General features: G+C 41.7%; 1 protein-coding gene across 6 annotated transcripts in view; it reads left to right on the top strand.

Moving 5' to 3' along the window:
• Nucleotides 1–26494, top strand: part of plcb1 (phospholipase C beta 1) — a 958218-nt gene that overhangs the window by 867471 nt on the left and 64253 nt on the right. For all 6 annotated transcript variants that reach the window (XM_063056185.1, XM_063056184.1, XM_063056187.1 and 3 more), the window contains 4 exons: nucleotides 13926–14106; nucleotides 18682–18758; nucleotides 18852–18941; nucleotides 26174–26231. In XM_063056185.1, the coding sequence (XP_062912255.1) occupies nucleotides 13926–14106; nucleotides 18682–18758; nucleotides 18852–18941; nucleotides 26174–26231 (406 nt within the window). The remainder of the gene's footprint in view (nucleotides 1–13925; nucleotides 14107–18681; nucleotides 18759–18851; nucleotides 18942–26173; nucleotides 26232–26494) is intronic.

Genomic DNA, 26494 nt, shown 5'->3' with positions numbered 1-26494 from the left:
TTCATCAATTTAAGGTAATATTCAATGTAATAAATCATAGCAAGTTAATATCCGAGGGTGTACAGTACTCACCAGCAGTGGCAGGTGTATTCACTCCGGGAGATGAGTGGCTGTTGTGGTGTCGGGCAGCTTTACATGGATAAGGAGGATGGTTGTGGTCGTCAAGATCATATCAAGCACAGCAAGGGGTGAAGGAAGACTCACAGGACTCTTAGAACTGCCGGCAGCAGAAAGTGTAACCGATCTGAATAAAGTGGTGAGGGTTGTTTGCTTGGCAGCATTTTGTTTTTCAGCATAAATATGCTTGTAGGGAAGAAGGATTGACAGTGGGTCCATGTCCATCACCATTTGTGCCAAGTGTTCCGACTTCCACCATTCCCTCACCATTGGTAAACTCCTGGGATTTTCAAAATCGTCTGTTGCTTGCAGCATCTGAGAGATAGATTGCGGTAAAAAAAATACGTACGCCTTGAATGTGGATTACACCTTGGTCGAGTGGTTGATCAGCGATGTTGTGTTAAGCAGCAGGAAACGCACTGTTATGTTAGGATGAATGCTGTCCAAATGTTTAGGATGGGCTGGCGCATTGTCAAGCAACAAAAGAACTTTAAAGGCAAGATTCTGTTCCCAGTAATAGCGTCCCAGAGCTATGTTACCTTCAGCTGATGCCGCACTGTTTATAATTTCCAACTTTTTTTGAAGTGTTAAAGCAGTTCTCTGCCGCTCGGCTGACAGCCCAGGACATGGTATTGGACGCTTAGGAGGCATAGTTAAATATTTCAAGCGCAAAATCACTGCACCGTAGGTAAAACCAACAGAAGTTTAAGATTGCGCATCCACACCTTGCCAAAACCAATGCGAGAGTGGCGGGAGTGAAATTGTGAGGCACGTGCACCTGACTTGTATTGGCGGGAAAGCGGTGCTTCTCATCCCAACATTGAGTCTATGAAGCATGCGCATGTGACTTGTATTGGCGGGAAGGCAGTGCTCCTCGTATAACTGTGAATTTTGGACGCATATAACAAGACGTTAGTAGAAATAGGTTCCTCGCATAACTGTGAATCCGCACTGTCTGAAGACGCATATATCGAGGATAGGGTGTACCAGATCAAGTACAGCCTCTCCGCTTGTAGGCTTATCTACATATTGTGTCAGGAATCCTTCCTGAACACACCTAACAAACTTCACCCCATCTAAACCCCTCACTCTAGGGAGATGCCAATCAATATTTGGGAAATTAAAATCTTCCACCATGACACCTCTGTCATTATTACACCTTTCCAGAATCTGTCTCCCTATCTGCTCCTCGATGTCCCTTTTACTGTTGGGCAGTCTATAAAAAACACCCAGAAGAGTTATTGACCCCTTCTTGTTTCTAACTTCCACCCACAGAGACTCAGTCGACAATCTCTCCATGACTTCCTCCTTTTCTGCAGTCGTGACACTATCTCTGATCAGCAGTGCCATGCCCCCACCTCTTTTGTCTCCCTCCCTGTACTTTCTGAAACATCTAAAGCCTGGCACTCGAAGTAACCATTCCTGCCCCTGAGCCATCCAACTCTCTGTAATGGCCACAACATCATAGCTCCAAGTACTGATCCACGCTCTAAGCTCATCTGCTTTGTTCATGATGCTTTTTGCATTAAAATAGACACATCTCAAACTATCAGTCGGAGCATATCCCTTCTCTATCACCTGCCAATCCTCCCTCTCACAACGTCTCCAAGTTTTCTCTATTTGTGAGCCAACCGCCCCTTCCTCTATCTCTTCAGTTCGGTTCCCACCTCCCAGCAATTCTAGTTTAAACTGTCCCCAATAGCCTTAGCAAACCTCCCTGCCAGGATATTGGTCCCCCTCGGATTCAAGTGCAACCCATCCTTTTTGTACAGGTCACGCCTGTCCCAAAAGAGGTCCCCATGATCCAGAAATCTAAATTCCGGCCCCCTGCTCCAATCCCTCAGCCACGCATTTATCTTCCACCTCACTTTATTCCTATACTCATTGTCGCGTAGAATGAAAAGGACAAACTCATCATTAATTGCTCACAAATTCCAAATAATACATGGGATCTGCTCTTTTTTTTTAGCGTGCCATCGTAGGTTTATCCATTACACAATGTGTGTATTTAAGTCAGTATTACATGTATGACCGAGGACACATCACAGAGTAAGCATTACTTTAGAGAAGAGAGACTGTCGAAAGTGATTGTGATTTGCTTGAGTATGCTCGGTTAAACACTGCATCCTCCAGTGAACAGATCTGGACTAAGTATGGAATTGTAGTATGAGGTTTCACGGTTTGAACACTCTTTGATGATATTAGCTGGGAATTCCTAAGTGGAGTCCAATGCTTGTCTTCCTTTACCTAGAGCTGAATGGTGGGCCACCTATTAATATTCAGTCTCCTCCCATGTCCCTAATCTTGCCAATCACTGGCTTTGCTATGTTTTAGAAGCATTTAAAACAATCAAAAAATGAGATTATTGCTGAAAATAATCAAAGCACTTTAAAACAATTAATACATTAATTAATTGTAATTAATTACAAAGAGGGATTTACAGTATTTATCCATTTCTTTATCATGGTCTACAATTGTCATTCATGTCAATAGGCTTGAGGTTTCTGTACCAAGTCTAATCTGGCAGAGAGCTGAATACAGATCACCAATGTTAGTGCTAAAAAAAATCTCACCAACACGCTGGTCCACCACTGGACGCAAACAGACAGCGCTTCTATTGTGAGGAAATAGTAAAATAACAAAATAACATTGTGTTTCTTAAATTCTTTTTAGACCTCAAAGATGTAATAGTTTTCAATTTATGTATTACTTTACTTTTTCATAGTGTTCAAAGGCAATTTCATTTTGGGCAAATGATATACATCATAGTGCAGAAATAAATCACGCTGGTGTCACCTAATGAATCATGCTATGCCTCTCTGAGAAAAGTTGTCAATGCCATTCTTGATTAAGACTGGACATTGTAAGATTCAAAGGCTTCAAAGGTACTTTTAATGTCCGAGAAATGTATACAATATACATCCTGAAATGCTTTTTCTTCGCAACCATCCACGAAAACAGAGGAGTGTCCCAAAGAATGAATGACAGTCAAATGTTAGAACCCCAAAGTTCCCCCCAATTCCCCTCCCTCCCACACATAAGCAGCAGCAAGCAACGATCCCCCCCAGCAGCAAAAAAAGAATCAGCACCCACCACCGAGCACTCAAGCATGAGCAAAAGCAACAGCAAAGACACAGACTTGTAATACTCCAAAGACTACATGTTCACCCGGTATTCGACATACCGCAGGCTCGCTCTCTCTCCCTAATAAGGGAGAAAGAGGTGTCGCTGTAAGATATTTTATTCTTAAAAATTACTGTATATCCTCATTGTACTGGGCCATGTAATTGTGAAATATTTAGAGTTGTGGTGTAACTCCAATGTTTTCTGGCAATGGTAGTGTAACACCTCTAATTATTAATATGTGTAATTCATTATTAATAATCTCACAATTATTATTCTTAGCTTACTCGGCCCTTACGATAGTTACTGTAGACACCTCTCAAAACAATCCAATGAAAGGTACAGAAATTGAGGTCACATAAAAAAATCAAACATTTGCTTCACACTGGCCTTTACCTCAGAAAATTACTTTATATGAGAGACTGAAATTGTCAGACTTGGATGAGGAAGAACTCATGTGATGTGATGACAGAAAAACATCTCGCTGAGTTATCAGATCCAGCTGTTGCAAACTGATCGAAATGCAATGTTCCCACTTCTGTAGTTTCATCAATTGAAAGTCATCATGAACTTGCAATTGTATTGGCTTAAAATGAACCTCAACTGTAGTGTCATGAGGGATATCACTGTTTTTGTAATTGTGGACTTTAAACATTAATCAGTCAACATATCTCCCTGTCTTTCGAATGCCAGCCTGATGTGCATAACTCATCTGCTCTGGTTACACTGCTGAACAACAATCCACTTACCACACAGGACTTTTCCCATACTTTTGAACTTTCAGAATGAAGGGTAATTGATACAAATTGCTCAGCTCTTCAAAGTCACTGTCAGCTGCATGCAGTCTCGGACACAAATGCAATGCATTGGTTCCTCCGTATAATGGAGGAGCCTAGCCAGGGATTGACCCTCTGGAGGAACACCGGAGTTACTTGCAACTGAAATCTGGTTATGGCAAGAAAGTTCAGCTTCATGTTTATTGTTGTCACAGTCATACATAAGATTATAAATGCAGGAAAATCAGATTTTTGCAGCAACAGCACAGTACATTACAGGACAAGGAGGAATACAAGTTAACAATCTTAAGTTAACATAATGTATTTGTGTGCAAAATGAACAACACACTAAACATAAAAATACCTGTGCAAGACTGAGAGAGAGGAAAAATACATTCCCTGAGGTATTGTTGAGGTTTTTCAGGTTGATTCAAGAAGATGTTCAGGAAGATGTTGTATTTCTTGACTTATGTTGGAGCCATAGAACACTGCAGCATTGAAACAGGCCATTAGGCCCATCTAGTCTGTGCTGAACCATTAATCTGCCTAGTCCATTGGCCTACACCCAGAACATAGCCTTCCATACACCCTCCAGTTTTGGTCACCCACTGGACACAATATTCCAAATTAGACCTCACCAACATCTTAAACAATTTCAACATAACATTCTAACTCCTGTACTCAAAATATTGATTTAAGAAGGCCAATGAGCCAAAAGCTTTCTTTACAACCCTACCTACTGTGATGCCACTTCCAAGGAATTATGGATCTGTAGTCCCAGATTCCTCTGTTCTACCACGCTCCTCAATGCCCTGCTGCACACCGTATAAGACCCACCCTGGTTGGTCCTCCCAAAGTGCAACACCTCACACTTCTCTGCATGAAATTCCATCTGCCATTGTTCAGTCCATTTCACCAGCTAGACCATATCCTGCTGGAAACTTTGATAGTCTTCTTCACTGTCTACTACACCCATGCCATCTGCAAATTTGCTGATCCAATTCACCACATTATCATCCAAATCATTGATATAGATGACAAACAATAATGGACCAACACAAATGCGTGTGGCACACCACTAGTCAAAGACCTTCAGTCAGAGAGGCAACCATCTACTACCACTGTCTGCTTCTACTGCACAGCCAATGTCTAATCTAATTTATCCACTACCTCATCTCGAATGCCAAGCAATTGAACCTTCTTCACCAACTTCCTATGCGGGCCCTTGTCAAAGGCCTTCCTAAAGTTCATGTAGGCAACATACGCAGCCTTGCCTAACCTTTCCTGATAACTTAATTGACAAACTTTGTAAGATTGGTTAGGCACGACTTACTACGCACAAAGCTATGGTGGCTATCCATAATCAGTCCCTGTCTAAACAAATACTTACACTGTATATCTGGTCCCTTAGAGTACCTTCCAATAACTTACCCACTACTGATACCAGGCTTTCTGGCCTATAATTTCCTGGCCTTTCTTAAACAACACTAGCTATCCTCCAATCCTCTGGCAGCTCACACATGGCTAAGGATATTATAAATATCTCTGTTCAGGCCCCTGCAATTTCTGCACTTACCTCCCACAGGGTCCAAGGGAACATATTGTCAGAAGCTGGGGATTTATCCACCTTAATTTGCATCAAGAAAGGAAACATCTCCTCCTCTGGAATCTGTACAATCCATGACCTCGCTGCTGCATTGCCTCACGTCTGTAGACTCTGCATTCATCTCCCGAATAAATACAGATGCAAAAATTCCATTTAAGCCCTCTTCATCTCTTTTGGCTCCATTCATAGATTACCACTCTGATCTTCAAGAGAATCTATTTGGTCCCTTGCTATCCTTTTGCTCCTGATATACCTGCAGAAGCCTTTAGGATTCTCCTTCACCTTGTCTGCTCAAGCAACCTCATGCCTTCTTTTATCCCTCATGATTTCCTCCTTAAGCATTTTCTTGCATTCTTATACTCAAGTACCTCATTTGTTCCTGCCTGCCTATACATGCTACGCACCTCCTTCTTTTTCTTACTAGATCCTCAAACCTTAATCTTTGCTTTTTATTCTGATAGGAACATACACACTTTATACTCCCAAAATTTCACTTTTGAAGGCCTCCAACTTACCAACTTACCTTTACCAGAAAAAAACCTGTCCCAATCCACACTTGCCAGTCGTTTCTGTTATCATCAAAATTAGCCTTTCTCCAACATATAATCTCAATATGAGGACCAGACCTACCTTTTCCTTAATTACATTGAAACTAATAGCATTATGATTACCAGATGCCAAGTGTTTCCCTACACCTGCCCTGTCTCATTCCTTAATAGGAGATCTAGTATCGCACACTGTCCAGTTGGGACTTCTATGAACTGATTAAGGAAATTTTCCTGAACATATTTAAGAAACTTTATCCCATCCAGCTCTTTTACAGTATGAAAGTCCCTGTCAATATGTGGAAAGTTAAAATCACCTACTCTCACAACCTTATGTTTCTTGCAACACACATCAAAGTTGCTGGTGAACGCAGCAGGCCAGGCAGCATCTCTAGGAAGAGGTACAGTGGGCGTTTCGGGCCGAGACCCCAACGTTGACTGTACCTCTTCCTAGAGATGCTGCCTGGCCTGCTGCGTTCACCAGCAACTTTGATGTGTGTTGCTTGAATTTCCAGCATCTGCAGAATTCCTCGTGTTTGCTTATGTTTCTTGCAACAGTTTGTAATCTCTCCACAAACTTGCTTCCCTGAAACCCACGGACTGTGGGTATTCTATAATATAATCTCATTAATATGGTCATGCCTTTCTTATTCCTCAGTTCTATCCAGAAAGCCTCACAAGACAAGCTCTCCAGTCTCTCCTGACTGAGGATTGCCGTGAAATTTTCCTGACTAGTAATGCCACCATCCCCCCTTAATCCCTCCTGTTCTATCATGTCTAAAACAATGGAACCCCATAACATTGAGCTGTAGGTCCTGCCCCCCCCCCGCCCCACCGTAACCATAAGAGCATAAGATATAGGAGCAGAATTAGGCTATTTGGCCCATCGAGTCTGCTCCACCATATCATTATTGCTGATCCATTATCGCTCAGCCCCAATTTCCTACCTTCTCCCAGTCTTCCTTCATGTCCCGACTAATCAAGAATCTGGTCAACCTCTGCCTCAAATATACCCAATGACATAGCCTCCACAACTGCCTGTGGCAGCAAATTCCACAGATTCACCACTCACTGGCTAAAGAAATTCCTCATCATCTCCATTCTAAATGGACCTCCCTCTATTCTTAGACTCCCTCACCATAGGAAACAGCCACTCTACTGAGGCCTTTCAAAGAGATCTTCCCCCATTCTTCTGAATTCCAGTGAGTACAAGCCCAGAACAATCAAACACTCCTTTCAATCCTGGAATTATTTTTGTGAACCTACTTTCAACCCTCTCCAATGTGATCACATCCTTTCTTAGGTAAGTGGTCCAAAACTGCTTAAGATACTTTAAGTGAGGCCTCACCAGTGCTTGTAAAGCCTTCCAAATTGCTTCTAGAAACCCCAGCCAATGCTGCTCTGTTACCATCCCCGCTGGTGTTCTCTTTCAATCAATTTTGGCCAGTTCCGATCTCATTCCTCTGTAATTACTTTTACTCCACTGTAATACTGATACATCTGACTTTAACTTCTCCTTCTCAAATTGCAGGGTGAATTCTATCATATTATGATCATTAGCCGCAACTGGTTCCTTTCCCTTAAGCTCTTTAATCAATTCTGGTTCATTGCACAACACGCAATCCAGAATAGCTGATCCCCTAGTGGGCTCAACCACGAGCTGCTCTAAAAAAAAACCCATCAGGTTCCCCCTCTTGTGATCAAGCACCAACTTGATTTTCTCAATCTACCTACATATTGAAATCCCCCATGATTCTTGTAACATTGCCCTTTTGACATGCATTTTCTATCTCCCGTTGTAATTTGTAGACCACATCTTTCTACTATTTGAGGTCTGTATATAACTCCCATTAGGGTCTTTTTATCCTTGCAGTTTCTTAGCTCTACCCACAATGATTCTACACCTTCAAACCCCTTGTCACCTCTTTCTAATGATTTAATTTCATTTTTTACTAACAAAACCTCCATGCCCCCTCTGCCTTCCTGTCTGTCCTTTCAATACAATGTGCATCTTTGGATGTTTAACTCTCAGCTAAAATCTCCTTTCAGCCATAATTCACTGATGCCCACAACATCATACCTGCTAATCTGCTACTGTGCTTCAAGTTCCATACACTACATGCATTCAAGTATAACACCTTCTGTCCTGTATTCATCACCCTTTTTGATTTTGTATCCCTTTTACATTGCAACTCATCCTATTGATTGCAATTTTGCCCTATCATCTGCCTGTCCTTGCTAGCAATCTCACCACACCTCTGTTTGTAAACTAACTACACCATCCTCAGCCTTATCACTCTGGTTCCCATTGCCCTGCCAAATTAGTTTAAACCCTCCCCAACAGCTCTAGCAAACCAGTCTGAAAAGATATTGGTCCCCCTTGGGTTCAGATATAACCCAAACCTCTTGTGCAGGTTGTACCTTCCCCAGAAGAGATTCCAATGATCCAGAAATCTGAACCCCTGCCCCCTCAGTTCCTCAGCCCAGTCTGTCAAATTATTAAATCATCCTGTCCTTACCCTTACTGGCACGTGGCACAGGCAGCAATCCAGAGATTACTACCCTGGAGGTCCCACTTTTCTGCTTTGTACTTAACTCCTTAAAATCTCTCTTCAGGACCTCATCACTTTTCCTACCTATGTCATTGGTTCCAATATGTACCAAGACTTCTGGCTGCTCACCCTCCCCCTTTAGAATGCCGTGGACCCGAACTAAGACATCCCTGACCCTGGCACCTGGGAGGCAACATGCCATTTGGGTATCTCTACCGTGTCCACAGAATCTTGTCTCTGTTCCTCGAAGGTATCTCCTATCACTTCTTCTTCACCCCTCTTCTCTTCTGAGGCACAGCACCAGATTCAGTGCCAGGGACACAGTCACTGCAGCTCCTCCCCAGTAGGTCATCCCCTCCAACAGTATCCAAGGTGATATACTTATTATTGACGGAATGGCCACAGGGGTACTCTGCGCTGGCTATTCACTTCCCTTCCTTCTCCTGACAGTCACCCAGTTACCTGCCTCCTGCAACCTAGGAGAGACAACCACCCTGTAGCTCCTATCTATCACCTCCTCACTCTTCCTTATGAGCCAAAGGTCACCCAGCTGTAGCTCCAGTTCCTTAACACATTCTCTGAGGAGCTGCAGTTTGGTGCACCTGGTGCAGATGTGGTTATCCTGGAAGCTGGAAGTCTCCCAGATCTCCCACGTCCCACACACACAGAATAAAACACAGCCCTTGGAGCCATTCTCACTGCACAAGCTGTGCCCTGTTACGTACCCCGTAACTGGGTTGCCAAACCAGCAGAAATGGATCACTCAGTTGGAGTCTGGAGTACTAGAACTAAGAAAGTTTTATTAAAGAAACAAGCAACACAGTAATCAAAAGGATAATAAATGCAACAGTTCAGCGATGATAAACACACATGTGCACAGAATTAAGATAACAGCATCAATCAAGCTCTATCGTTGTCTAGGGGTAAATGACCAAATTTCAAAGTGACTCAAAGTTCAGTCCAGTTAGTAGTTCAGTTCGCAGTAATCGTGGCCATGGCGATGGACAACGTGGGGGAAGAGAGACAGAGAGAACAGGAACAACTGATCATTCAGACACTGCTTCAGTCACAGACCAGCGAGATGGCTCACAAGCAGCTTTTGGGCGGGTCCTTGGTGATGTCACCTGAGGTCACCGACTGTGACCCCTCCTCCAGATGCGGTCGATCCTCTGCAGTGAACCCGGCACCCAGGCAAGGGCGGACACACACCGGGTTCCCGCTGATCGTACCTTTCCACCCTTGTCGTTATCTGGTACTTCTCACCCACTCGTGAGAGGCGCACCGCTTCCAGGGTCTCGTTTCCTCGGGTGGCGTGTGTCCCTGTCTTAGCGAACCTGTCCCTTTTTATCCCCCTGCTGGGGCATCGCCTGTCCATCACTTCAAACAGTTCAGGGTTCAAAGGGGGGAGCCACTCCAGACAGCTCTCTCTCTCCCACGTCCCTTCATTACACATCTCCAGACGCTGCTCCATTGTTCCTTATCTCTCCTTCCCCTGAGGGCAGGTGGCAGACCAACTGCTGATGCCACTGATGCTAGCCCAGGCCAGCAAACATCTTAATTTTATGTGTATTCTCGTAACAGCCCTAACAGAGGAGAAATGCAGAATAAAGAAGAAATTTACCAGACACTTACCTCGCGGAAGCCTGATGAGCCAAAGTCACTCCAACACTGGCCCACTCACACAATGGACACTCCACATGTGATCCATGTCCCAAGTTCATCCACCTTTCCTACAATGTCCTTGCATTGAAATATACACAACTGAGAACAATAGTTCCACTATGCTCAACCTTCCAATTCCTGACATTTATGTAGACTTAGCAACATCCTTCTCCACAACCACGCCACTCTTTGTTCTGGCATTCTTTTTCCCATCCCCCTGCAACTCGAGTTTAAACCCCACCGTGCAGCACTAGCAAACGTTCCTGCTGGGATGTTAATTCTCCCTCCGCTTCAGATGCAAGCCATCCCTCCTGTACAGGTCCCACCTTCCCTGTAAGAGAGTGATCCGAAAATCTGAAGCCCTCCCTCCTGCACCATCTCCTTAGCCCTGTGTTAAACTGCACGATCTTCCTACTTCTGGCCTCACTAGCATGTGGCACGGGTAGCAATTCTGAGATCACAACACTGGAGGTCCTGTCCTTTAACTTAGCACCCAACTCCCTCAAGTCACTTTGCAGGACCTCATCACCCTTCCTACCCATGTCATTGGACCACGACCTCTGGCTGCTCACCCTCCTACTTAATAATGCTGTGGACTGGATCTGACCCTGGCACCTGGGAGACAACATACCATCTGGGAATCTCATTTTTATCAACAGAACATCCTTTCCGTTCCCATAACCTCTGAATCCTCTATCATTACAGCTCCCCGCTTCCCTTCTGAGCCAAAGAGCCAGACTCAGTGCCAGAGAATTGACCCCTGCAGCTTTCCTCTGCTGGATCATTCCCCCCAACAGTATCCAAAGCGGTATGCCTGTTATGAGGGGATCAGTCACAGGGGCACTCGACACGGGCTGCCTATCCCCTGCCCCCTCCTGTCAATCACCCAGTTAACCTGTGTGCTGCACCTTGAATGTAATTACCTCCTTGTGTGTCTTGTCTATCTAACCCTCAGCCTCCCGAGTGATTTGAGGCTCATTCAGTTCCAGCTCCAACTGCTTAGCACAGTCCGTTAGAAGTTGTGGCTGGATGCACTTCTTGCAGGTGTAGTCAACAAGGACACTGGAGTTCTCCCCAGCTTCCCAAATCCCTCAAAAGGAGCATTCCAGTATCCTGTCAGGCATCTCCAGTGCTCGAAATGTGCAATTAGAAATAAAGAAAGAATGTAACAAAAAAAAATCTACCTGTGGCCTTGCCTCTCTCCTCTCCAAAGCCTTGATGAACCAAAGCCTCAACTCCCCACTCCAACAATGGCCACTCCACTTAATTATGCACAATCCAATGTCTCCTGAGGACAGTGGTATGCAAAATGTGCCAACTGACCTGCACACTGCTTTTAAACTCTCTCTCCCACCAAGCAGTCCACTGTCTCCTCAGGACTGTGGCATGCAATATGTGCTGACTGCCCCACTCGCTTCTTTTAAACTCTCTCTACCTCCAAGCAATCCGGTGTCTCCCCGGGACTGTGACGCACAAAAGTTGTCCAGAATTAGCTTAAATAAATGCTCCCCCAAAGAAAATGACCAGAGCTAATTTTAACTTTGTAAACCAGGATGAAACAATAATTGGACGAGATTTATGATGAACTACCAACTCGCTGATGCTCATTTTCACTGAGCAAATTAAAATTAACAACCTGTTCTTTTGTATTTCCCAGTGGTAAAATAACTCTGCACTTACTCTATTTTCATTCCTATTTGTTCCTCTCTCTTTCCACATGTTGATGGACTTACTGTGTATGTGCAGCAATTTCACTTGTCTTATTGTGTGTGTGTGTGTGTGTGTGTGTGTACGCACGCAGGTGTTGCACATGTTCTTAATAACATCATTTGATTTGTTTTCTTCCATCTCTCTGTTTTGTCTTTTCTGCTTTTAAATAATTTACCTCATTGAAAAGTGTAAGATCTTTTTGAAGATGACATTGTGCTAATTAATAAACTTTCACTTAGTAAGACATTTCAGTGGGGCTTTGTAATTAAATAAAGAATGACATGGGGTCACACAGAGAAGATATTAGGATAAGGATCCAAAAGGTACATTTGTAGAATAATACTAGAGGAGGAAAGAGAAACATAGAAAGTCAGAGAGAGAATTGTATTGCTTAGGGCCAAGGCAGCTGAAAACACAAACTAAAAAGAGGAGTAATTAAAATCGAGGCTGCAAATAGAGGTTAATTGAATGAACACAGATATTTCAATGTTATAGAGCTGAAGGAGGATGTAGAATTAGGGAGAGTCAAAATGAACCAGGACTACAAAATGCAAATAACAGTACAGTGCCTTGAAATCAGTGTATTTCTGGCAGAGGCTAGCAGGTTTTTATCCAGAATCTCTCTGTATTTAGCAGCATTCATCTTCCCATCAATCCTGACCAGATTTCCAGAGTCTGCTGCCGAAAAGCATCGACGTAGCATGATGCTACCTCCACCTTACTTTACAGTAGGGATGGTGTTACCTGGCTGATGAGCAATATTACATTTACGCCACATGTACTGCTTACTTTTGAGGCCAAGAAGATCTATTTTAGTCTCATCTGACCACAAGACCTTCTTCCACATCTTTACATTATCTTCGAAATGACGCTTTGCAAAGTCTTTATGGGCAAAGATAATTTTTTTTTTAGCCGGGTCTTTTTCCTTACCACTCTTCCATAAATACTCTTTTCATGCAAGGCCTTAGAGATTGTGGAACCATGAACTTCATCTCCAGTTGCAGACACAGACTTCTGCAGCTCACACACAGTGACTGTTGGCATCACAGTATCCTCTCTTACAAGTGCCATTCTTCTCTGGTGACTAAGTTGAGAGAGACAGGCAGTGTGGCTGTGGTTTCATATTTTTCCTGCTTTTTAATGATGGACTGCATTGAACTCCGAGGTATGTTCACTGCCTTTAAGATGGTCTTGTACTGTTCCCCAGATTTGAGCTTCTCTACTGTCATTTCCCAGACTTGTCTAGAATGCTCTTTTGTCTTCATTTGGTTTAGCTTGTTGAAAATCTACCATGATGTTGGACCTTACAGAGAAAGGTGATATTTATATTATGGAATTTATTGAAAACAGAAGATCCTCCAATTTTCTACATCAATAAATTGAGTGTTGGTAAGGTAATATACAGTATTATACCCAATGAAAGTTGGAGTAGTAATTACAAAGAGGATGAATACTTTTTCTGTCTCACAATTATAGTTTTTAATTTTTAGAAAATTTTTAACAGGTTTTCAAATTTTTCTTTTGATTTGATATGATGCACAATGTTTTGTAGATTAGCTCAAAATTCCTACAATATATTTTACGTTTAGAAAATGAAGGCACAGTGCTGGAATTCTTTATCAGAGCTTAGTTTAATGATGCCTGATAAGCAACAGCATAACCACTCTACCTCTTTCAGATATCACTTCTGGAGCGAACATACAATATATGTGTGAGATCAGTTTTTGTAATGTAGTATCAGGTGATTCTGTAGTGAGAAGTAATTTAGCTTATTTTTTAACATTATATTTTGTAATAATACAGGTGCGTCTTGATTTTTTTTCTTTCATGACAGGCCTGAATCAGCAAGTCCAGATCATGCAAGTTCAACAATTGAGAAGGAACTTTCTGCCCTTGATGCAGAAATGACACAGAAGTTAGCCGAGCTCAAGGAACAACAACAGCAGCAGTTGCTGAACCTACGACAGGAGCAGTATTACAGTGAAAAATATCAGAAGCGTGAACACGTTAAGCAGGTGGGGACAAGTGCTGTTCAGTAGTTTGTGTCCCGTAGGTATGCAAGTTCAGATTTTGTTTGCAGTCATTTTGATTGTTCTTTACAAATGAAGATCTTTCAAGTGGACAGTTACTAATAAATGTAATGCATGTTAACAGATGTGCTGATGGTGGTAATGTGATGGAAAACTACAGTTTGCTTAGAACTAAAATTCACTTCAGTCTCAGTCACAAATGAGCAGGTGCTGCTCATTTTAATCCTTGAAAATGTTAAGTTCGAACTCCTCGGTTAGCCAATGCCACAATCAGCCCTGTAGACAGGGCTGGGTTCATGGAGCTGACCTTCATTCAACAGTGGCACAAGGTGTGGTGTGGGGGCATTGGTAGTTCAGGGAGCAGGGATAGCTTGAGGACAGTGGTCATGTTGTTCTTGGACTTTGACTTGGATTTCTGTTCAAACAGTTTAGACACCAAACAGACGAAGATGTATTCAGTTCATGTGTAGGTTTGGCTTCATCCAGAAAGTTGACTCTGCCACTTTTGTAGTATCCAAGCTCGTTCAATGTAGGAGAGCATAAGATGTTGAAATCAGATCTAGGTCTATTCCTGAGGCTAGCCTGAATCAAAGTCATTCTTTTAATTAACTGTTGTACATTGCCCACCAGTCCATCATTTGAACACCACTAGGTTCAGGAGCAGTTACTACCCCTCAACCATCAAAGGGGATAACTTCACTCAGCTGCACTTGCCCCATCATTGAAACATTCCCACAAGCTCACTTTCGTAGACTCTTCATCTCATGTTCTCAATATTTATTGTCTATTTATTTTCTGTTATTATTATTATTATTATTTCTTCATTTTTGTATTTGCACAGTTTGTTGCCTTCTGCACTCTGGTTGAATACCCAGGTTGGGCAGTATTTCATTGATTTTGTTACGGTTGTTATTCTGTAGATTTATTGAGTATGCCTACAAGAAAATGAATATTGTGCCATATATGCATTTTGGTATTAAATTTACTTTGAACTTTGATTTACTCACCACCCATAAGTGTCTTCAAGGAAGTAATGATTAGCTACCTTCTTGAAATGCATGTCCTTCATTATTTAGACCTTGCACAGCTGAAGTACTGGTGATGGGTTTCCAGGGTAATAATTGAAGGATTACAGTTACATTCCTTTGTATCTTATCCCCTTGCTCATCATTCTAACTCTCTCAGCTATCTCAAAGACCTTTATGTGCAGTTAATATTCAATTGGAGCAATTATTGTTGCATAGACATTCACAACAGAAGGTGGAAGAGGTTACCAGCTTGAAGGATGCCCTCAATCTAACCAGAATATAGTATTGATATTCTCAGCACCTATTCGTGCCATGGTGGAGGGAATAATTATTTGGGCAGTGGCAGGCTGTTTTGTCCTGTATGTATCAAACTTCTAGATAGCTGTTAAGTAGAGAGTGTTTCTGATTTGTGCCTTGTAGATGCTGGAGAGATAGTCACTTGCCACAGAAAACTTGATCTTGTGGCCATGATGCTTATGAAGAAAGTCAAGTTGAGTTTCTGGTCAGTGGTGATCTCCAGAATATTGATGATGGAGATATAATGTAGGTAGTTCAATTAAACACCAACAGGAGATGGTTAGTTTCTCTCTTTACCCCAATGCCAAATCTGCAATGGGTGCAAGTGTTGAAGAAATAAAGCTAGGGTAGAAACTACCTTTTGGCCCTCTGAACCAAAATAAATACACATCTAAACCGGGCGATCTTTGTATTGAGACCTTGAAGTAAATGTTGGCCTAATCTCAAATAGCAGGGACACCTAAAGAAATGTTGCATTTTCAGAGGAGACACCCTTCAGGTGAGATGTTATATACTCCTGGTTGGATGGCATTATTTGAAGAAGACAGCAGTCCTTGACCAATCAGTTTGGAGTACTAAATCAGATTTTCTGTTCCCTTATCAAATTTCAGTTTGTGCAAACTAGTCAGCATATTTTTCTGTACTTCAAAAGAAAGTTCATTGTTGTTAGTAGTAGTAGTAGTCATACTTTATTGATCCCGGGGGAAATTGGTTTTCGTTACAGTTGCACCATAAATAATAAATAGTAATAGAACCATAAATAGTTAAATAGTAATATGTAAATTATGCCGGTAAATTATGAAATAAGTCCAGGACCAGCCTATTGGCACAGGGTGTCTGACCCTCCAAGGGAGGAGTTGTGAAGTTTGATGGCCACAGGCAGGAATGACTTCCTATGTCGCTCTGTGTTGCATCTCGGTGGAATGAGCCTCTAGCTGAATGTACTCCTGTGCCCACCCAGTACATTATGTAGTGGATGGGAGACATTGTCCAAGATGGCATGCAACTTAGACAGCATCCTCTTTTCAGACACTACCGTGAGAGAGTCCAGTTCCATCCCCACAACATCACTGGCCTTCCGAATGAGTTTGTTGATTCTGTTGGTGTCTGCTACCCTCAGCCTGCTGCCCCAGCACACAACAGCAAACATGATCGCACTGGCCACCACAGACTCGTAGAACATACCCAGCATCGTCCGGCAGATGTTAAAGGACCTCAGTGTCCTCAGGAAATAGAGACGGCTCTGACCCTTCTTGTAGACAGCCTCAGTGTTCTTTGACCAGTCCAGTTTATTGTCAATTCGTATCCCCAGGTATTTGCAATCCTGGCTCATGGTTGTGGGGCATCTTGTAATCATGAAAGTTGTTATATAATATTAAGTACATTCCCTCTTTGTCACCACAAGCAATACAGTCCCTACTCTTGCAATGGATGTCCTTATATGAGTTGTTCTCCAAAGCAGTAACACCCTCTCTTTAAGCTAAGACTGAAAGGAATGTTCCTCATGACTGTTGTATCACATTCTCATATGGCCTCGGGGTTTAAAAGAGATTGGAAATTCCATTCAATTTTTGTTAATTTTATATTATGACAGTAGCTGCTGTATATTCATACTCACAAGGAATAATATTGAGATCATACCAGCCCAGATATATAAATAATTTGCAGTGTCCATGAAGGGAAACTTACTCCCACTAGACTGGGATGAATACAAGCTATAGGCATTATTGTTGCCAGACGTATTTCTACTGCCACCACCCATTAAGTTCCTCTCCACTCCCACTGTTGTGCATTGTTACAGATGTGATTCGTGAGCTGTATCTTTCATTTCAGCCTGAGCCACATTGTGACTGACAAATTTCCCAAAGATAATTTCTCAAAAATCATTCCCTCTGCAGGCAGTGCAGAGTGACAACTCAACGTCTGTTCTCCAGTGGGACAACTGAAAATGGCACTGAAACCAATTCATCCAATATACTTTAACTCACTGTTTCCTGAATATCTTTTACTGAACAATATTTTTTGGTTCTATGGCCTCTAGAGAAATTAAAAGCAATTGAAATTGTGAACCGACAAAGTTACCTTACCACTTTTTGGCATCTGTTGCTACATGCTCCCAAAATTGCACGGTCTCTTCTCCAATCTTTTGGTCATAACTTCTTCCCATTAATTCTTTACTAGCGAAAAGCTTCTTCTCAAATCCTATTGACCTCATCTTTTCAATACTGGCTCTGGTATCACATCTATCTTTGTCTTGCTCCTCACTCCTTAATCTCCACCATGAGTTGTTCTCAGTTCAATCTCCTTAATTCCATCGAAGCCTGTTGTTCACCCCCACCTCCTCTTCACATTAACCATTCATTATTGGTGGATCAATTTTGAGTGTTCTCCTTTTTCTCCTCATAAAAATATGGAAATTTGATTTGAACTACTGCAATATTAGTCCAAATATTACAGTTGCAGAGAGTCCAGCTGCATCTGCCCTTGGTTAGATTACTGCTGTGGCCTTGAACTCCAATCTTCAGTTTTTGTCCACAGAAACCCTGAAGATGTGAGCTGGTAACAGAGAAATCAGGGAACCAGGGAGTCATGCAGTCTGTCTCAAGGATTAAAAAAGTAAAGACAGAGAGGATGGGGAAAACCCAGTGGCAATACAGGTAGATGAAGGAAATAATGACTGGGAAAAAAAGATAAAAGTACAGTAAATAAAGAGAAACTAGAAAATGAAAGGAAAAGAAAAATAAATTTGGTATGTTTGAAACATTGCTGAATGTAATTCCAAACTTCCAATAATCAATTTATGGGTGAATGAGACTGATAACCAGTTATTAACACTTAATATGACATAATAAAGTTAATCATACATGAGCAGGCAAAACTTTATATGCAGTCAAGTTTAATAATTAATTATTGAACAACTGCAGCAACTTTCTTAAACCTGATCAATAGGTTGGGGGTGAGATGCTGTTTACACAAAGTTAACGGAAATGTACCATATTTCAGATTGTAATGTTTGGACATCTATATACCAGCTCGTGTACTGAGGCTGAAGAATTTCACCACGCTTGCCAGTATTTTGACAGTAAACTCAGTTCCATTGTGCTTGCATTTTACTGAAATATAAGGTTAAGCAAAATGTTATAAAGGACATTTTTGGAAGTAATTTTCTTCATTATAAGTGACACAACTGTGAAGTTCACCGACCATTGATAAGCACATTTTGTTTTTTTCACAGCTGGTACAGAAGCTCACAGAGGTCGCTGAGGAATGCCAAACCAACCAGTTAAAGAAGTTAAAAGAACTCTGTGAAAAGTGAGCCTCCTACACCATACTCTGATATCTTTATTATTATTAATCTCAGCCAAAGAATCGAAGTAAGTAGAATTTCTCATGTTTAATTTACAGGGAAAAGAAAGAATTGAAGAAGAAAATGGACAAAAAGCGTCAGGAGAAGATCAGCGAGGTGAAATCAAAAGACAAAAACCAAATGGAGGAGTGAGTCTTTCAATCTTTTATATGCATTGTTGTAATAATTAATGCAAACTCCATGGAGGTCTATGATCTCAGCAATGTTGCCAGCAAAGACCTATATCTTAATAAAAGAAAAGAAATTGTAAATAGTAAACACAGAGAAATTTTGAAGATGCTGGAAATCTAAATAAACACACACAAAATGCTGGAGGAACTCAACAGGTCAGGCAGCATCTATGGAACTGAATACACAGTCGATGTTTCGGGCCAAGATTCTTCTTCAGGACTGGAGAGTAAGGGGGAAGACACCAGAATAAAAAGGTGGGGAGAAGGGAAGGAAGATAACTATAAGGTGATAGGTGAAGCAGTGTGGATTGGAAAGATAAAGGGCTGGAGATGAAGGAATCTGATAGGTGAGGAGAGTTGAGCATAGGAGAAAGGGAAGAAGGAGGGGACACCAGGAAGATGTGATAGGCAGGTGAGAAGAAGCAAAAGGCCAGAGTGGGGAATAGAAGAAGAGGGGATGGGGAGGGGAAAAATTTGCCAGAAGGAGAAATGGCTATTCGTGCCATCGGGTTGGAGGCTATCTAGATGGAATATCAGGTGTTGCTCCTCTACCCTGAAAGCGGCCTCACTGTAGCACGAGAGGAGGCAATAAACCAGCATGTTGGAATAGGAATGGGAATTAGAATTAAAATGGTTGGCCACCAGGAAATTCCACTTTTGGCAGATGGAGCAGAGGTGCTTGACAAAGCGGTCCCCCAATTTATCACAGGTCTCACCAATGTAGAGGGGGCCGCATTGGGAGCACCGGATACAATAGACAGCCTCAACAGATTTGCAAGTGAAGAGTTGCCTCACCTGGAAGGTCATTTTGGGGCCCTAAGTGGAGGTGAGGGAGGAGATGAGTGGGTAGGTGTAGCACTTTGGCCGCTTGCAGGGATGTGCCAGTAGGAAGATTAGTGGGGATGGACAAATGAACAAAGGGATCACTGAGAGATGGATGCAAACACGAGGAATTCTGCAGATGCTGGAAATGCAAGCAACACACATCAACGTTGCTGCAGCTTTGATGCGTGTTACTGAGAGATGGATTCCTGCAGAAAGCAGAGATGGGGGAGAGGTAAAGATGTGTTTGGTGGTACGGTTGTATACTGCATACATACTTTGATAATATATGTACCTTGGAACTTGGATCTCTTTGGAGATGGTGAAAGTTGTGGAGAATGATGTGTTGGATGTGGAAGCTCATGGGGTGGTAGGCTAGGACAAGTGGAACTCTATCCCTGGTCAGGCTGGATGAGCACGGATGTCTGGGAAACAGAGAAGATGCAGGCAAGGGCAACATCAATGGTGGAGGAAGAGATACCCCGTTCTTTGAAGAAGGAGGGCATCTCTGATGTCCTGGAAAGTAAAACCTCATCCTGGGAACAAATGCAGCAGAGATGAAGGCCCTGAGAAAAAAGAGTAGCACTTGTAATTGTAAATTGGTTGATTATCGTAACATGTGCAGTGAAAAACGCGTCCTTCCTACTGTCCATACAGATCTATTCATTACAATGGTGCGTTAAGGTAGAGCAATAGCAGAGTGCAGAATAAACTGTTACAGTACAGAGAAAGAACAAGGCAGGTAGACAGTGAGGTGCAAGATCACAATTAAGTGAAGAGTGCATCTTATTGTACCCGGGGATGCATTCATCCCCAGCACCATTGATGTAAATAGAAGCATCTGCACCACCCCTGAAGTCAATGACCACCTCTTTTGTTTTGCTGACATTGAAGGAAAGGTTGTTGTCATGGCACCAGGCCACTAAGCACTGTATCTCATCCCTGTACTCTGACTCATCATTATTTGAAATGCAGCCAACAGCCATATCATCTGCAAACTTGTAGATGGAGTTAGAGCAGAATCTGGCCAAGCAGACATATAACTGTACTGGGAGTAGAGTAAAAGGATGAGGATGCAGCCTTGTGGGGTGCTAGTGTTGAGAATAATTGTGGCAGAGGTTTTGCCCTCTCCTTACTGAATATGGTTTGTTGATCGGGAAGTGTTGAGTACCAGGTTTAGGAATTTGCAGATTAATTCGTTTGGATTTATAGTATTGATACTATAAAGCCAGGAAGAACTCTTAAGCACCTGCATCCCCATAATACACCATTTGAATCACTCCAGGGACTTGAGTTAAAACATTTTTAGCAGCCTACTATCCTTTTTTCCCAATGGCCAAAATTTCTGTGAAAGTCAGAAAAGTCCCCCACCTAAAACTACTGCTTTTCCAAATGTTTAATTCCTTTGGACAGCAAAAGGCAACTTTTGAGTGACTTCTGTGGAACTAAGTATCTTGTTTGAACATTTCCTGTCTCAGAGAATGAAACTCCTAGGTGATTTTAATTCAACTTGAAAGCAACATTTTTAATTACAGTTGCTGCAAAGCTAATGAAGATAAGATGGTCAAAATCCCAAACAGTAGAAAACAAAATGAATCTTTTTAATTTGCAGAATTACCATTTGAATCATAATTTGAAGACTTTTTAAAATTACATTTGATACTTCTTCAGTCATATTTAAAGAAAGAGGAATGTCTTCAGCAATTTTCAAAGACTTGTTTTTTTGATGCAGGGGTTAATGCAGTCTCTGAATAATCACATTAGTTTGGTGTCCATGAGTCACTACATTGTCCTCAGCAAGCAACTCCCACACTTCAATTAAATACCTCAATCAGTGACCCTGATATTTAAAATGGGCATGAACAGTTCTAATGCTTTATTCACCTCAGACAAATGGAAATCATTTTCTTCAATACAGGGCACAGCTATAGATTTAGGGTTGCCTGTTGACAGCTCCCAAGCTCATCTTCTTTAATCATTGTGTTCTCACACTGAGCCAGAGGGCTTGCCGTCATCCTGATGAAAATCGCATGTACCATTTTACAGCCTTATTATTCTGAACCCTGCGCTTGTGATGGAGCACCATTTTGGGGGAAAGTAGACATAGAAGAGATCCTGAGGCAATGTGAGCTGTTTCTTTCATCAGTGTTTTGAAGTGTCTTTCTTTCACTTCACCAGGATAGTATCCAATTTTTGCCCATGTAGTTATTTTCATCAGTCACTGGCACAAAAAATGCAGGCACTGTATAACAGGTGGGAACAAAACCTTAGGTTACCATCATAGATGTTTCCTTTTCATGAAAATGTTTGCATGGTCACTGTTGGCTATGATCTACAGTATTGACCGTTTTGTGTGTACCAAGTTGCTTTTAACCATCCCATAACAGTATATTGTAGATGTCGGAAATCTGAGAAAGAAAAAGCAGGAGATGCTGGAAATGTTCAGCAAGTCAGAAATAGGATTAATGTTTCAATCGATGACTTCAGTTGAATGCAAAAATTTGAAGGTAAAAGGAGCCTTAGCTTGCAGATAAGGGTGTCTGGGGACACAACAGACGCTGGAGGTGCTGCCTGGCCCGCAGAGTTCTTCCAGTGATGCACCAGATCCCAGCACCTGCGGCCTCTTGGGGGTGTTGGTCAAAACTAAAGGGAAGGTCGATGTGATGGAGGGGTTGGATGGTGGAGACAGGAGAGATTAAATAGTAAACACGGTGATGGATTACTTAGATCTAACCATGATGTGGTTCTAATTCAGTGATCATTATAAAAGCACGTTCTTTTAATAAGCTAAGAAGGCGATGCTGAGAAGAAAACAATGGGAAATCAAAACAAAATGTTCAAAACACTCTGCAGGAATAATAGCTTCTTTGAAGAGAAACACAGAATTATAGGCAGCTTGGGAAGGAGGTTTACTCAAATCACCTTTCACCAGAAATGGAGAAAGTTAAAAAGGAAACACATCTTATATTACAAGAAAGGGGGAGAGGAAAAGAGACATGTGATATAGTGGAAATCAAAAAAGACACAAGTGGAGGTGCTTCTGGCTGAAAGAAGGTGAAGGTTTGTCTGGAGAAAGTACAAATGAGAAGCAATGAAAAAAAAATCAGAAAAGATGAAACGAAACAGCTGAGGACATGGCTTGCTTTCAAGTTACACTTTATAGATTCAACAAGAGGTGCCAAAACCCATCAGAGGGTAACCCCTTACTCTATGCATTGAGTCCTATCTGCAATCTTTCCATTATCCATTCCTTACTGACATGAGCTTTATACTTTACTGTCGCCAAACAATTGATACTAGAACGTACAATCATCACAGCAATATTTGATTCTGCGCTTCGCGTTCCCTGGAGTACAGATTGATAGTAAATATTAAAAATTTAAATTATAAATCATAAACAGAAAATAGAAAAGGGAAAGTAAGGTAGTGCAAAAAAACCAAGATGCAGGTCCGGATATTTGGAGGGTACGGCCCAGATCCGGGTCAGGATCCGTGCAGCAGTTTTATCACAGTTGGAAAGAAGCTGTTCCCAAATCTGGCCGTACGAGTCTTCAAGCTCCCGAGTCTTCTCCCGGAGGGAAGAGGGGCGAAAAGTGTGTTGGCTGCGTGGGTCGTGTCCTTGATTATCCTGGCAGCACTGCTCCGACAGCGTGCGGTGTAAAGTGAGTCCACGGACGGAAGATTGGTTTGTGTGATGTGCTGCGCCATGTTCACGATCTTCTGCAGCTTCTTTCGGTCTTGGACAGGACAGCTTCCATCCCAGGTTGTGATGCACCCTAGAAGAATGCTTTCTATGGTGCATCTATAAAAATTAGTGAGGGTTTTAGGGGACAGGCCAAATTTCTTTAGTTTGCTCAGGAAGTAAAGGCGCTGATGGCAGTGAACTCTGCTTGGCTGGGCCAAGTCAGGTCATTTGTGAGCTGCCAGGTATTGTTGGCATAGGCCCACTAACCACATCTCCTTTAGTCATCATCCCAAACTAACCTTGTCGAGGCCCACCTTTCCAGCCTGAGGTCCGGTAGAGTCTGTCTGTGCGGTCTGATCAGCAGCAGGGCCTTCAACAGCACAGTGAGGAAGCCTTGTCCCAAAATGCCTCCAAAAGTGTTGACAGTTGGTAGAGCCCCATCACCAAGATTGTGAGGGATTTTTAATAAAACTTTAATGTCTCTGACATCCTGATATTTTACAAATCATTAAAACTGAGATATAGTGAACATGGGGAAGGTATTTTCAATAAAGGGAGAATCGAGGACAGGGTAGGGGGGCACAGTCTCAGAATAGAAGGACATCCCTTTGGAACAGAGATCAGAAGGAATTTCTTTAGCCAGAAGGTTTATGTCAGGAGGGAAAAGATTAAATAGGAAGTTTTGTTTTTGTTTTGTTTGTGGAATAAGCCAAGGGAAGTGGTAGAGACATGTACAATAACAACTTTTGAAAGATAGATACTGTTCATACATAGGAAAGGGTTAGAAAAATGATGGTCCAAAAATGGGCAATTGGAACTAGCTAGGCTCGGTGTTTTGGTCGTCTCAGACCAGTTGGGCCAAAGGGCATGTTTCTATGTGGCCTGACTCTTTGCCTCTAAGTTACTGGATGAGATTTTGCTGGCCATCTTTCAGATGGTCGATGTTCTACATATTATTGCCGTATATTGCATTAATAAAAGTACTCTGCTTAGATTGTGCTTCATTTCTGCAGGGTTCTCCTTCCTGTGTGCCGCAACTTAAGTGATGACACCATAGAATCCCTGGAAAAATGCCATAAATGGCTTTTTATAGTGCTTTCCAAGTGTCTGAGCAACTTTCTGAGGTCAAAGGAGGAAATGGAGAATCCACCGCAAAGCAGAATTTTTTAAATCCCCCAGGAATCTATTTTAAAATTGCGGCTATTTTATGAAGCAGAAATTAAAGGAAGCAAAATAATTTGAAATGTTCTACATTCTGCATTCATCAACCCAACAGAGCAGAACGATAGCAACAACTTATTTTTTTCTCTGTTGGGGATTGCAGGTCTGTAAACTAACTGAATGTAGCCACTTAAATAACTGACAAATAAAAGTCTTTAGAAGTTTTGATTTCCTGGGTTCCAACTGTGCTAATGAAAATCAAAGACTTTTCAAATTGGTTGTTCCATATTCAATAAATTTAGTTCTGAATTTAAGCTAATTGTCGAAGAACTAATTTATATTGAGCATCTAAACAAACTGCTGTGCAATTAAGGGGGAGATTTTTCGTTTTCATTTGTGCATGAGTTTTTTTCTGCTTAGCCTGTTTCTATGGGAACTGTGATGTGAATTTCATTGCTCAGTCTCTGGAATGCATTTATTGCACTTTAACCCCAACACACATCTGTTCAGTTAGCAATATAACAGCTCAATATAGGCACAGTAGATGTGCTGCCATGCTGTACTATGTGGAGCTAGTGATGCTGTTATTTTAGATTGCTCATATGCATACAGGCTTTATTAGTTTACCAAAGAAAGACTATTTATTTAACTCACGGAGTACAGTTTTATGTTTTATTCAAGTTTTCTCTATTGTTCCACATGGTTAATGGGAGGCATTTGGGATGCTTGGACTCAGTGGTGGGGGTTGGGGAATCGACCAACTAAACTTTTTATTACATGGAATATTTGCCCGTGTCCCATTTTTGATTGTTTTAATCCATCCCTATCCCTGTAAAATTCAAAAACGCAAGAGATTCTGTAGATGCAGGAAATCCAGAGTAACACGCACAAAGTGCTGGAGATCGGGCAGCAACTATGTAAAGGAATAAAAGAGTCAACATTTTGGGCCAAGACCCTTCATCAGGACGTCAACTCTTTATTCCTTTCCATAAATACTGCCTGACCTGCTGAGTTCCTCTGGCATTTTGGGGGTGTTGCCCTGTAAAGTTTAATCCTATTCTCACCCTCCATTTCCCAACTGAAATATTTTGGAAGAATTAATTATTCTTTCTAAGGATGCTAGTTTCTTGTGTGTAATTTTGTCATAAATGATTAATGTTGTTTTATTCTTTTGGGGATGATGGCAAACTTCTTGAATTGCAAGTTCAGTGGCCTGGATTGGATTATTATACTAACATCATTTCAAAGTTTCAAAGTAAATTTTATTATAAAACTACAGATATGTCACCATATACAACCCTGAGATTCATTTTCTTGCAGGCATACTCAATACATCCAATAACCATAATAGGATCAGTGAAGGACCTCCTTACAGGATATGGACATCCAGATAGCACAAATAATTCATTGTTTTTTGAGGAAATCCTTGAATTTATCTGCATATGAACCATGTGAAAAAAAATGTTTGATAAAAGCAAAGTAACTGACTGGGAATGTGTGACTAATTACTGACTTGTTGCAGGGAAAAGACCGAAATTATTAGAGCCTACATTCATGAAGTAGTGCAGTCTATCAAAAGGGTAAGTACAAAGTATTTTCATACACTTTCCCCAGCTGAGTCACATTGACCTTTTTTTAAATGAATATTTGCTATTATCGGAAGCTCGTGCTTGGGATAGAGCCTATATCTATTTTTATTTCTGTATAACTCATCCATGTCAAAGATACCGTGGTCAGAAGTAAGGATAAGTGCTATTTGCACACTCTGGATGTATTAAGATCACAGACTAGTTTTATTGGTTGAAGGGGTGATGCCATGAGGATATGCACCTCAGTTGTGTTC

Source organism: Mobula hypostoma, chromosome 8 (genome assembly GCF_963921235.1).
Source record: "Mobula hypostoma chromosome 8, sMobHyp1.1, whole genome shotgun sequence".
NCBI classification, from domain to species: domain Eukaryota; kingdom Metazoa; phylum Chordata; class Chondrichthyes; order Myliobatiformes; family Myliobatidae; genus Mobula; species Mobula hypostoma.
The sequence above is the reverse complement of the archived record's forward strand: the minus strand, read 5'-3'. Positions and strand labels throughout refer to the sequence as shown.